General features: G+C 40.1%; 1 protein-coding gene across 1 annotated transcript in view; it reads right to left on the reverse strand.

The window, feature by feature from the left end:
• Positions 1-3118: 3118 nt before the first annotated feature.
• Positions 3119-12287, reverse strand: part of LOC308382741 (interferon-induced protein 44-like) — a gene marked incomplete at both ends in the record, with an annotated part of 29940 nt that continues 20771 nt past the window's right edge. Inside the window, 6 exons of the mRNA XM_080860269.1 lie at positions 3119-3355; positions 3589-3683; positions 6991-7162; positions 7649-7801; positions 8653-8857; positions 9216-9267. Coding sequence (XP_080716395.1) covers positions 3119-3355; positions 3589-3683; positions 6991-7162; positions 7649-7801; positions 8653-8857; positions 9216-9267 — 914 coding nt within the window. The remainder of the gene's footprint in view (positions 3356-3588; positions 3684-6990; positions 7163-7648; positions 7802-8652; positions 8858-9215; positions 9268-12287) is intronic.

Consider the following 12287-nt stretch of genomic DNA (forward strand, 5'->3'; position numbering starts at 1 on the left):
GGGTGTCACTTTACCCCAAGTCCTTCTATAACCACAGAGTGCTGTGAAAAGATATTTACAGAATGACACAGGAAGGCAGGGTACCTGCAGTGCATCTTTGCCCACTGCGAAATGGAAACAGAAAGCTCTGTAGGAAGTGTTCTTATTGCAACAATTTCCTGTGCCTTTCTGTGTCCACGATAAACGAGAAACCATGAGGTGCAAAATAAGTTATGAAATATTTTAAAACCTTTTTGTCTATAATTTCACTCATCTGTCCACATTTTCTTGTAGTTAATGGCAGTTTCCACAGGGAGCACAACAACTACAAAAAAATCTTCCCCTACTCAGCTGTAGGTCACTTTAAGTCAAATTGGACTGCTTTATTGAATGAGTTCAAGGCAGTCTAAAAGTCCTTTACTAAATACAGCCCAGTGCCATCTTCCTTCAGTACCTTCTCAGCACTGAAAGGTTGCATAATAAATGACATTTTTACATACATTTAATTACATTACCTACAGTTTTTTCAATCATTTTCACACTTGGTTCAATACCATGTACACTTTCTCAAAACACTCAACACATCCAGCATATCAGTAGACTATATGTGAACTAAACTGTGGATACTTTTCTATTGCTTAGATGAAGTCAATGGGCCTCATTCTCGTTCATTTTCTGAAATTCTTCTGAAATGTTACTTACGCGACTTTGTAAAAACAACATAAGGCAAACGTTTCCGCCGCATTCCCGCATGCTTGAAAATGCGTTCATAAGCAGCCGAAGTCTTCTCAGCTGTGTTCCGGATAAGTTTCTTAAATTGATGGCGTTCTTGTGAAAGTGGATTTGCATTCATACACGCTCCGCCAGCTCCTCCGCCAGCTCCTCCGCCGCAATCATAGAATTGTGTGCTGTCGGAATCTCCTGAATCCACACGAAAGTACCTCGTAAGGCAAGTCATGTCTAAGCAGAAAGCGAGCAAAAAACGCAGATTTAACTTAACCGGTGCAGACATGGAGGTAGCCTACTGCAGGATATATATGTGTCCATTCTATTCATCTATAGCTATTTAAACGCGATTGGGTTTAGTGTTTATTTATTTATTCACTCACATTTGCAGTGTTTGTGTACATTTACATTCACATTCAGTCATTTAGCAGACGCCTTTTTCAAAAGTGACGTACAAGGGAGAGAACAATCAAGCTACGAGCAATAGAGACCCAGTGTAACAATAAATACTACTTTACAAAAGAAATAGAAAAACGTGGTAGAAAATAAAAAAGAAGTGCAGAAATGCAACTGCTGGAAGTGCAAGTCAAGCAAGTCAAAGAATAGTCTGGATTAGCATCCTGGTTTAATCCTTTTATTTATGTAATGACATCATGACTATAAATGTGAAACATAATTGTTAATGATACAATTATTCTTGTATTTATTATTATTATAATTATTTTAATCTGAGGATGTCTGTAGAGTTGACGTGAACGCAATCACCAACGGGTTCTCCCAAATTCAACCGTTAACCCGGACAGTTGCGACAGGGCCATCTTGTGGTTATTTGAGGAATCGCATTGAGGAATCACATTTGAGAAGATTCCGGCAGAGTTACGACTGCTATTTCGCGTTCTGAAAGTCTTCTGAAGTTCAGAAGAAATCTCAGATGAGAAAACTATGGAGAATGGCAAATGTTTTCCTAAATCCACCGAAGTGGAGTTCAGAAGGAAGTCCTTCTTAAAGTCTTCTCAACTGCTGTCGAGAATGAGGCCCAATGACCACTTCTTCTGAAATTCATTGATACCCGTGTCAATGTTCACCACCAGCAAAATGTGTGCAACTACAGCATTTTTTGCAGATATTTAGATACTTTAACATAAATATGGTTGGCACTGTGTGTCTGTGTGTTTACATATTGGGCTGTGTGTGCACATATTGGGCTGTGTGTCTGTGTGCACATACTGGGCTGTGTGTGTCTGTGTGTGCACATATTGGGCTATGTGTCTGTGTGTGCACATACTGGGCTGTGAGATGAAGCTCCATGACTCCTTGCACACGCAGTCTCTCACCTTGTGCAGAGTCAACCGAAAGAAGCGGGATCATTTTTGTGGTATACAAATGAATGTGTTTATAAGATATGCTCTTCCTTTCGGTACGTGGGGTCAAAAAACTTAAATATGCATTTTGGTGCATACACAAATTCCTTATTCTAATGAGGAGCATGAGAAACATATTATCTGGACTATGGGACCTCCCTTTGGCAGACACAAGCCACAATGTAACATACCTGGCCTTAACAGTAGCAGGAAAGGCTGCTGACCGACATAATTAACACCACGGGATGGAGCATGTGATGACAATAATTGGAGGACAGTAGGATGCATTTAGTGTATTGTGAACCCCACCTTGAGTCATCACTTTTTCCTAGTCTTGAAGGAAACCAGCCAAAACACGTTTGGTCATATGCTTGTACCCATGTGTTTGTCACTAAATTAATGGGACTGTATGTGTGATGTATGAGTTGAGTCGGTAATGAGGCCCTCGCCCCACAGAGTGTTCTTGCTTGACCCTTGTAGTGCTAGTCACCTTCCCCGGAGTCGTGAATAAATTTGCAGTCTCACACATGTGTTGCCTGAAAGTTTTTACTAGAAAAGGACCTGAAACCCTAATTTGTTTGCCACTAACGAAAAATATAATGAGTAGCAGCGGAGTTATCCAATTAGGTGGCTTCTTCAAAATACAGTGAATAAAAATAAAAAGACAACAAACCTTCCCCTAATAGTGAAAAGGGCTGCTTGACTATTATAAAAATCATAATAACATTTATTTTGGTCAATATTGATATGTTGTTTTCTTACCCATTTGAAGCCATAATTGCATTTTTAAATCAAAATTCAATCCATCGCCCAGCCCTAGTAGTAAATGCCAGTGTTGTTGCTGCTCTGACAAAAAAGTCAACAACAGTGCAAACTCACAAAACCAGTCACAAAGAAAAATCAAATATAAAACCATCTCCTCTGCTATACGTTCAGCTGTAAGACAATCAGATTCAATCCCTTTAGGACTATAATCCTTTATAAAATTCTAAGATTTCTACAGAAATTTCTGATGGTGTTCTTTAGCCATAGCCTGAACTTGTCATCATCTTTCAATTCTCTAGTGATGAGGGTCGTGACGAGAAGGAAACGGCACTGTCTGCATCGTCTGCCTGCTGGGGTCCCTGTGGGTGGTCTCTGAAGTTCAGCTCCACATACTGCAGGATGTGGTCAACTGCTTTAAGCAGCAGTGTGTCTGTGTGCGCCTCCAGCTCCAGCTCCTCTGAGTAGTTCTTCACCGGCACGATGGAGGAGACGGGCAGGCCGAGCAGATCGCCGGCCTTCACCATCTAATCACACACAGACCCCAGAGGACAGGGAACACACACAACGACGCTGTTAACATGACATTTGATTAATTTAGGAGATGGTTTTTATTTAAAATAACATAAAGTACAGGTATTTGTTTGCATTACTGTTAATTCATTTGTTTGGGATACACTTCTTAAATGGTCTTACAGGTTTAAGAAAAAAAAAAAAACATACTTTAACCCACGGACTGTGTAACTCTATCAGGCCTTACCGCATGCTTCAAAGGTAAACTTCTGTACACCTGGGTGATGTCACTGGCTTTAACCAGCTTATCCACATGAGTCAATAGCGCCACCTGGTGTACACCTGCAGCAATGTTGAGTAGATTCTCAGACTGGGACTTACGTAAATCATTCTTTAAATCATAACTTTTACCAATGCATCAGGAATGATAAAGGGTACAATGACCGTTTACAGATGGTTTACAGATGGTCATTACACAGAACACTGTATGAAATGCACCTGCTTACCCCACAGTGGCGGCGCCAGGGGGGGGCTAGGGGGTGCTAGAGCACCCCCTAGATTGGCCATAGCACCCCCATAGCACCCCCAAGAAAATAATGGTTTATTTAGGCCTATTATTGTTATTTAATTTCATTCTGAGTTCTTAATAAAATGTATTGTGTGATAATAATATTTTAATCACAAAAGAAAATAACAGATTGAAACTAGAAAATGCATTTCCTGAAGGAAATACCAGTGCATGAAATGCAAAAGTTAGGAAAGGAAGAAGAAAAGAAAGAAGAGTGAAGAAAGGGAAGAAGAGTGAAGAAAGGAAAGAAGGAAAGAATAGTTGAAGAAAAGAAAGAAGCGTGAAAGAAGGAAAGAAGAAAGGAAAGAAGAGTGAAAGAAGGAAAGAAGAAAGGAGAGTGGAAGAAGGAAAGAAGAGTGAACAAGAGTGGCTCTGGATAAAGAGAAAAAGAGAGTGAAAATATTGAAAAAAGGAGATAAAAATGGAGTGAAGAAGAGAGATTGAGTGTGAGAGAAAGTAGAGAGAGAGGGATAGAGAGAAAGATGGAGAGATGGAGAGGAAAAAAAAGTAGAGAATGGAAGGTGTCTTAATGTTCCTAGTTACAGTTAAATTGAGAGGGACAGAGAAGAGGTTCCTTTGATTTGGCGCAGGTGTCAGTGAAGCACAGGTGCAAGCCAGTTTAAAGACCCTATTATGATGTCATAATGGCCCAATGTTAGTCAATGGGAAAAATTTTATTCGTTTTTATTTAATATCTTAAAAAGCATAAAGTTTAGAAAAGTGAAAAATACATAGCATAAGTGTCCTTTACAAAACCTACGCGACAAAGTTTGAATGAAGTTTCTACGTTAAGCGGTTCGGGCTGAATTAATCGCAGAAAAAGGTAACAAGAACTAGAAAATGCATTTCCTGAAGGAAATACCAGTGCATGAAATGCAAAAGTTAGGAAAGGAAGAAGAAAAGAAAGAAGAGTGAAAGAAGGAAAGAAGAAAGGAAAGAAGAGTGAAGAAAGGAGAGAAGAGAGGATGAAGGAAAGAAGAGTGAAAGAAGGAAAGAAGAAAAGAAAGAAGAGTGAAGAAAGGAAAGAAGAGTGGAAGAAGAAAAGAAAGAAGAGTGAAGAAAGGAAAGACGAGTGAAAGAAGGAAATAATAGTTGAAGAAGGAAAGAAGAAAGGAAAGAAGAGTGAAAGAAGGAAAGAAGAAAGGAGAGTGAAGAAAGGAAAGAAAAGTGAAAGAAGGAAAGAAGAGTGGAAGAAGGAAAGAAGAAAGGAAAGAAGAGTGGAAGAGAAAAAGAGAGTGAAAATATTGAAAAAAGGAGATAAAAATGGAGTGAAGAAGAGAGATTGAGTGTGAGAGAAAGTAGACTGAGAGGGATAGAGAGAAAGATGGAGAGAAAAAAAAGTAGAGAATGGAAGGTGTCTTAATGTTCCTAGTTACAGTTAAATTGAGAGGGACAGAGAAGAGGTTCCTTTGATTTGGTGCAGCTGTCAGTGAAGCACAGGTGCAAGCCAATTTAAAGACCCTATTATGATGTCATAATGGCCCAATGTAAGTCAATGGGAAAATTTAGATTCGTTTTTATTTAATATCTTAAAAAGTATAAAGTTTAGAAAAGTGAAAAATACATAGCATAAGTGTCCTTTACAAGACCTACGCGACAAAGTTTGAATGAAGTTTCTACGTTAAGCGGTTCGGGCTGAATTAATCGCAGAAAAAGGTAACAAGAATAAGAAGAAGAAGAAGAAGAAGAAGAAGAAGAAGCCTAGGAATAACAATACAGGGCATTTCATGCACTGTAATAAGAAGAAGAAGAAGAAGAAGAAGCCTAGGAATAACAATACAGGGCATTTCATGCACTGTAATAAACAGATTGTTCACGTAGCACGACACAGACACGTTGCGCGTGAACGTGATTGTTCAATGAGTAGTAGGCTATAACAGTAATCCTCGCGAGCGGTCAATTCTAAGTCAAGCGTTCACAAAATCACGAAAATGGATCGGTATTTGATCCGCAAATTTCCTCAAGTTGAATAAGATGTTCAAGAGGAAGAAAAATGCAAGAGGTGTTGGATTCTGATTCTGATGTAGAAGAAGAGGAACATCCTGGTCCAAGTCAACCCTTCACCTCTACTGAGGGCGCTGCTAGCTATGCTGCTAGCACCCTGGGTGACTTAAGCATGAACGCCCAGGATGGTCCGAAAAGACCAATATTACAAAAATGTTGTGGAAAGCTTGCGCTACACTGCTTGTCAGGGGATCTCACAGCGAGGCCACATTGAAGATGAGGATTCAGCAAACAGGGGTAATGTCCGCGAGTTGCTATCTGTAATTGGAAAATTTGATAAAACCGTTCAGAAAAAGTTAGATAACAACCCGTCAAATGCAAAGTATGTGCACCATGACGTGCAGAATGAGATCATCAATGTAATGGCAGAAATGATTAGTAAACAATTAAGGGATGTTTTAAGCATAGTTTTGTGCGCACTTTTTGATACACTTTTTGATCTCTTATTATTGTGGTTTCTACTGTTTGGTCTCATTCATGTTTTTATTGATTGTGACCTAAAATAATATAGCCTACACTTTTTGAAAGCATTTCTGACTCTTTGCCTTTTTAAGTTAATTCTATCTGATATTCTAATCTGCCGTCTTTAGTTAGAAGTGTATTGAACTTGGTATGTTTAGTTTAATTTGCCGCACATGGTAGTGGTGACCTGGTAGTCATCTGGCGCAAACTTTAATCCACACACTGAAGTAAGTGAAGTATTTGGGATTACGTTATCTATAACATGCTGCATCCATTTTGACCGTCGGAGATGAACGCAGCTTTGTGCGCGTCCGTCAGAAGTAGCCTAATGATAATGATAATACGATCGATTTGAATGACGCTTTTTATGTACCCCAAAGACGCGTTAGAGATCAAACGTCCAAACATATGTGACGATATGGTGGGGAGGTGTTGTAGTAGAGAAAAATGAGACTCATATGCTATCACCCTAAATTCATAGCACCCTCAGTAAAACGCCGAGCACCCCCATAGCACCACCAGAAAAAAATCTCTGGCGCCGCCACTGTTACCCCACCACCTGCTGCCCTGATCACTGACCCCCCTCCCCACTCACTCACTCAGACACACACTCACCCAGTGCGCTGATATGCTTCCTGAGCTGCTGGAAGGTGGAGGTCATCGTTTGTGAGTAGGATGAGAGCTCAAGGGCACTGACCACAAAGGCCACACAGTGGACCTTCTCTGCACGGTGAGGCTCCTTCACATAGCCTGGCGTGTCCGACCCTACAGGACTGCAGGCACTGAACTAGAGATGAGGGAGAGAGAGAGAGAGAGAGAGAGAGAGATAGAGAGAGAGAAAGAGAGAGAGAGAGAGAGAGCGAGAGAGAGAGAGCAAGTCAGCAACACCATTTCCTGTTAGCATCATTCAAAATGGTGACTGTTATCAAAATGTAATTTTCTTTCCCAAAGCCAACAAGACATGGCCTAAAAAACATGCCTACCTTCTCAGTGATACAGTTATAGGAAAAAGTGTCCTGCTGTTTCTATTTTTGGCCCTTTAGAGCAACTTCACACACAGTCAAAGGCCACCTTACACATGGCAAAAGACCAGACTGCAAGCACCACAATTTCAGTTGACCAGCCAAGAAGGTCTCATCAACAGTACTGATTGCCTGAACAATGATTACTCAATGTGTTATTTTTGCATGGATATCTGTGGCCTGAGGAACCACCTGTAGACACATGAATATAGAGTTAAAGCATTAGAGCCATGGAAAAGAGTGTCTAGTACCGTGTATCCCTCTGGAACGTGTCCCTTGATAGTTGCCAGCGTGTCGTGAAGAGTGGGGCTGTTGCCCTCCCCCAGTCCCGCCATGTCAGATAAGGTAAGAGCCATATTCTTACCATCTCTCTCTCTGCTGCTGTAGAGCTGAAACGACTGAAGCTAAGGAGGTAAAACAAGAGATGTACATGAGCAACTACTACATATAGAACCTTCAGGGCATGAAAACCTACTGTACTCTAAGAATATCATCCATCACACACAAGAAGTGGCAGATCAAGCTACAGGACATACATACAAGCTATATCTCCAAAATATCCTCCATTATGGCTACCTATATCTCCTCCATTATGGCTACCTATATCTCCTCAATTATGGCTACCTATATCTCCTCCATTATGGTTACCTATATCTCATCCATTATGGCTACCTATATCTCATCCATTATGGCTACCTATATCTCCTCCATTATGGCTACCTATATCTCCTCCATTATGGCTACCTATATCTCCACCTCTATGGCTACCTATATCTCATCCATTATGGCTACCTATATCTCATCCATTATGGCTACCTATATCTCCTCCATTATGGCTACCTATATCTCCTCAATTATGGCTACCTATATCTCCTCCATTATGGCTACCTATATCTCCTCAATTATGGCTACCTATATCTCATCCATTATGGCTACCTATATCTCCTCAATTATGGCTACCTATATCTCCTCCATTATGGCTACCTATATCTCCTCCATTATGGCTCCCTATATCTCCTCCATTATGGCTACCTATATCTCCTCCATTATGGCTACCTATATCTCCTCAGTTATGGCTACTTATATCTCTGCAATCTCCTCAATTCCTGGCCTCCGCTCTGATGCCCTACATGCATCATTGTACAGTACGCTTATGATTGATCCACCTGAGTCACATAGAAGTAGATGTTCCACAACCAATCAGAGTTTATCTCTCACCCCCCATCATCTCCACCCTCATGGTCATCTCCTCTACCTGCTTGGTGAAGCTGGTGGAGGAGCTGGAAGATGAGCCTACCATGGCCCGGTTCACGACCCGCCCATAGAACATGGACTGGACGGAGCTGATGAAACTGGACTTGCCCGCTCCAACTGGACCGATTAGCAGAACTCTGGCCGCAGCTACAGAGCAACAGGCCGGCTTATATGAGCGGACGGACTCCATCAGAACCTCCTTAGTCCTAATGGATTTGTGTACACAGTATATGCTTCTGTACAGAGAACACTATAAAATACACCAACACTATAACCTAGCTGTCCTTAGAATAAGCAGAGTATTAGTATATTTCACTGAAATAGACTACTGGGGATAAAAAGACTAGTACATTTCATTATATGACCAGGGAGAAGTAACATATTGTTGAGCAACAAACTACTGAGGAACACAGAGCGATGGCATATTTTACTGCAACTGAGCACTGCATTTCACTATACGACCACGAAGACAGAAGTCAGGTGTAACTACTTTAACACTAAAACCATTTAGGAGAAACACTTATCATTTACTGTGACATGAAAGACAGTGCCCTGTGAACTTACTCTTCAGACCAATCCACCTGCCTCCACGGAGATTCCGGAAAACTAGGCCAGGCTGGCAGACAGAGAAGAGAGGTAACAGTCAAATATGTCTTTATATGTTAGCTTCATGACGAGAGGAAGAAAAAGACAAAGACAAACGTTCACTAACTACACACAGTATGTTAAACACTGTGCCTCCAATTATCTTTGGTGTATTCTCACCAGATTGGCTGTCATTGAAAGGTATACCGAACACATGTGGCTCTGCTTCTTTCTTCCCTCTTATCTTAGGTGAAAACAGCCTCTGAGAGGGGGCTTCAGGTGCACCTGAGTCAGGTGGGACTGGTGCAGACAAGGTGAATGAGGGAGGGGGGTTTATGGAAAAGCTGAATCCTGTAGTCTTGACTGTGTCATCTGTCTTCTCCGCCATCTTTTCATTAACCTCCCTTTCAGCTTTAATGACAGTTAAAGAAAAACGTTAATTCAGCAGCATCAAATATAAGAGATTTTACTACAATAATAATAAACTGTTGACTACATCCATTATTTCATACTTCTGCGTGCATTGGGTGGGTATGTAAAGGATGTTTTGCACAATTTATACAATTTAATACAGAAATTTCATTACTTTACTATCTAGCTAACAATATAGAGGTCAATAAGGCCGCATTTTTTCCTGGCAGAGGTAGGATACTTTGCTAAGCCTTCATGTAACAACTACTGTAGGCCACAGCATGATCATCATGTTCAGGACCAACGCTCTGTTTCAGGATACATTTTATGTTTTTGTATAAGCACTACTACCGGACATTTTAACCAATAAGATTATATGAGGAAGCATCCCTGGCGTCGGTGTCAAGCTGCATTCTGTACCCCTATCATTAGTCTCGGTGGATATTGCCGTTTTTGATGCATTAAAGCAAGTTGACAAGTGAGACTGTCTCGAAGACAGAATCGACTATATAATATTTCGTAGCATTTAGATCTGTATAGGTTTGCAGTCCTCCTTAACCTTTTAAAGTAACGTTAAATAACACGGGTATAAAGGTAGTAAGCTACCTCGGACTTTTATTATGTTTTCCGTGCATTCATTTTGATAAAACGTGTAAAAACTTGTGAAACTATTTTTTTTAAGTTAGACTGACTCTAGCCCGGGGTACAACAACAAAAACATTAATTTGTTTGCGCAGCGTAACCTATTATAATTTGGTGTTGTGCAACGTGGCACAACACCGGTCCTAATGAACCGTGTTTAAAATAATTAGTTATCGTAGTAGTAAATAGTAGTATATAACTTACATAAACTAAATCGTTTTTATTTCAAGTAATGCTGCAGAAAGTTTTTAATTGGAACATAAATAATGCAGCATACTCACCTCACCCAGGTGTGTTGTCGAGATCTGGTAGAATAACTGGTTTCGATTTCACTGGAAAATTGAATGAACAGAAAGCGAAACGGGATGAGGCTGTCACATCAGCTGATGGGTAACTTTGGGCCATATGACTATAGCTCCGCCTTTAGCATCTTCAGTCGAATAATTTAGCATTGTGTAGATTAAGTAGGCTACAAATTGCGCCTTTTTAAGTAAAGTCCGAAAATGCGTATTGGCATTGAATTATATATAGTTGGAAAGCCTGTTTATTTACCTGACCAACTTGTAAGGATCATGCATTTGTGGAATGAGCAGCACAGCTGATTATGTGGGCAGTAGTACAATTTGCCAAAATAATGCAAACTTATCCGCCAATGTTTAAAAGTGTATTCTCCTGTTGGTATTGACTTTTGTTTTGAGTAGGGTTGGAGGATTGAACTCTCGATCGGTAACAAGGAACAAACCAGACATATGGGCAAATGTACCCTTTATTAATTTAACGGAACACATACATGCCTAACATGTGATACACTACGTAATCAATTTAATAATCTAAATACATTTAATTAAACACATTTGCAATTTCGGAGCTAGATATTGAAACGAAAAATACAGAGTTTACATGTCTGCACTTGTGGGAGCAGAAGAGGTCAGCTCTATTTTCTATGGACATAAAAGTTTTCGGATTTACAGAAACCTGTGTTTTCTAAATCCGCTACTTTCTCTCCTTTCCCCAATAGCACAGGCTACGTACTGTGTGGTGATGCAAAGGAATGATCTTTAGCTTTTAGGCTACTGCAACAGCAAAACTTTCATCTTGGGTAACTGTGATATCTGAGGTTAATTAGATTTAAATGTTATCCTTTACTTTTATACTCAGAATTATTCTGGGAACAAACTGTATGCTACTTAGTGCAGTTGATGGATCCAGAACCCCAGCAGAACCGAGCAGGACAGTGAAAGCATTTTTAGCTGACCACTGGATCAACAGGAGAGATTGGACATAAAGGTAGCCTATTCGTTTGTGTAACACTAGGTGCAGAAAGAGGATATGGTTTTAAATTCCCCCGTAATATTAAGCACCATAAGTACGTAAGCACATTCATTCTAAATTACCATAGATGATGACATCTATTGTTACCTGGCTATGTTAGAATTTTTGCATTATGTCGTCACTCTAAAACGTTAGTGAGAAAGTTTAGTTTACTCTGGAGCAACCTGCTGTCCAGACAACTTAATTTAATTTTAATTAGAAATGTCATATTTTTAGATTTAAATATTGATCGGACATACCAACTTTTACAGTGAACGTCTCGTTTTAGCACTCCTACAGAGTGGTTATACTTAGGATGGAGCAATTGGCTGGAAGTAGGTTGAAATACATACATAGTTTGCACACTTTCTTACTTTCTTTGTTCGTTTTTAAAATTGAATTGAAACCTAGATCTAGAACTAGGTTGACCATTAGCCATTCACTTCTATGTCTACATGTGTTATTCTACAATGTATCATATTTTTTCTTTCAGGTGAGCCACATGGCAAACCTCCACTAAAGCCACCCTTATGGGGAAGCCGTGGAGATGCCAATAGCAAGAACCAGTCTACAGCACTGAAGGTAAGAATAGTCAACAAGTACCAATTATAGGGCCAAAACCTAGGGATATGAGATAAAATATTATGCTTGAATCTACAACCTCTGACCTAGATTGGCCCTGAAATA

This window comes from Sprattus sprattus (genome assembly GCF_963457725.1).
Source record: "Sprattus sprattus genome assembly, chromosome: 2".
NCBI lineage: Eukaryota > Metazoa > Chordata > Actinopteri > Clupeiformes > Clupeidae > Sprattus > Sprattus sprattus.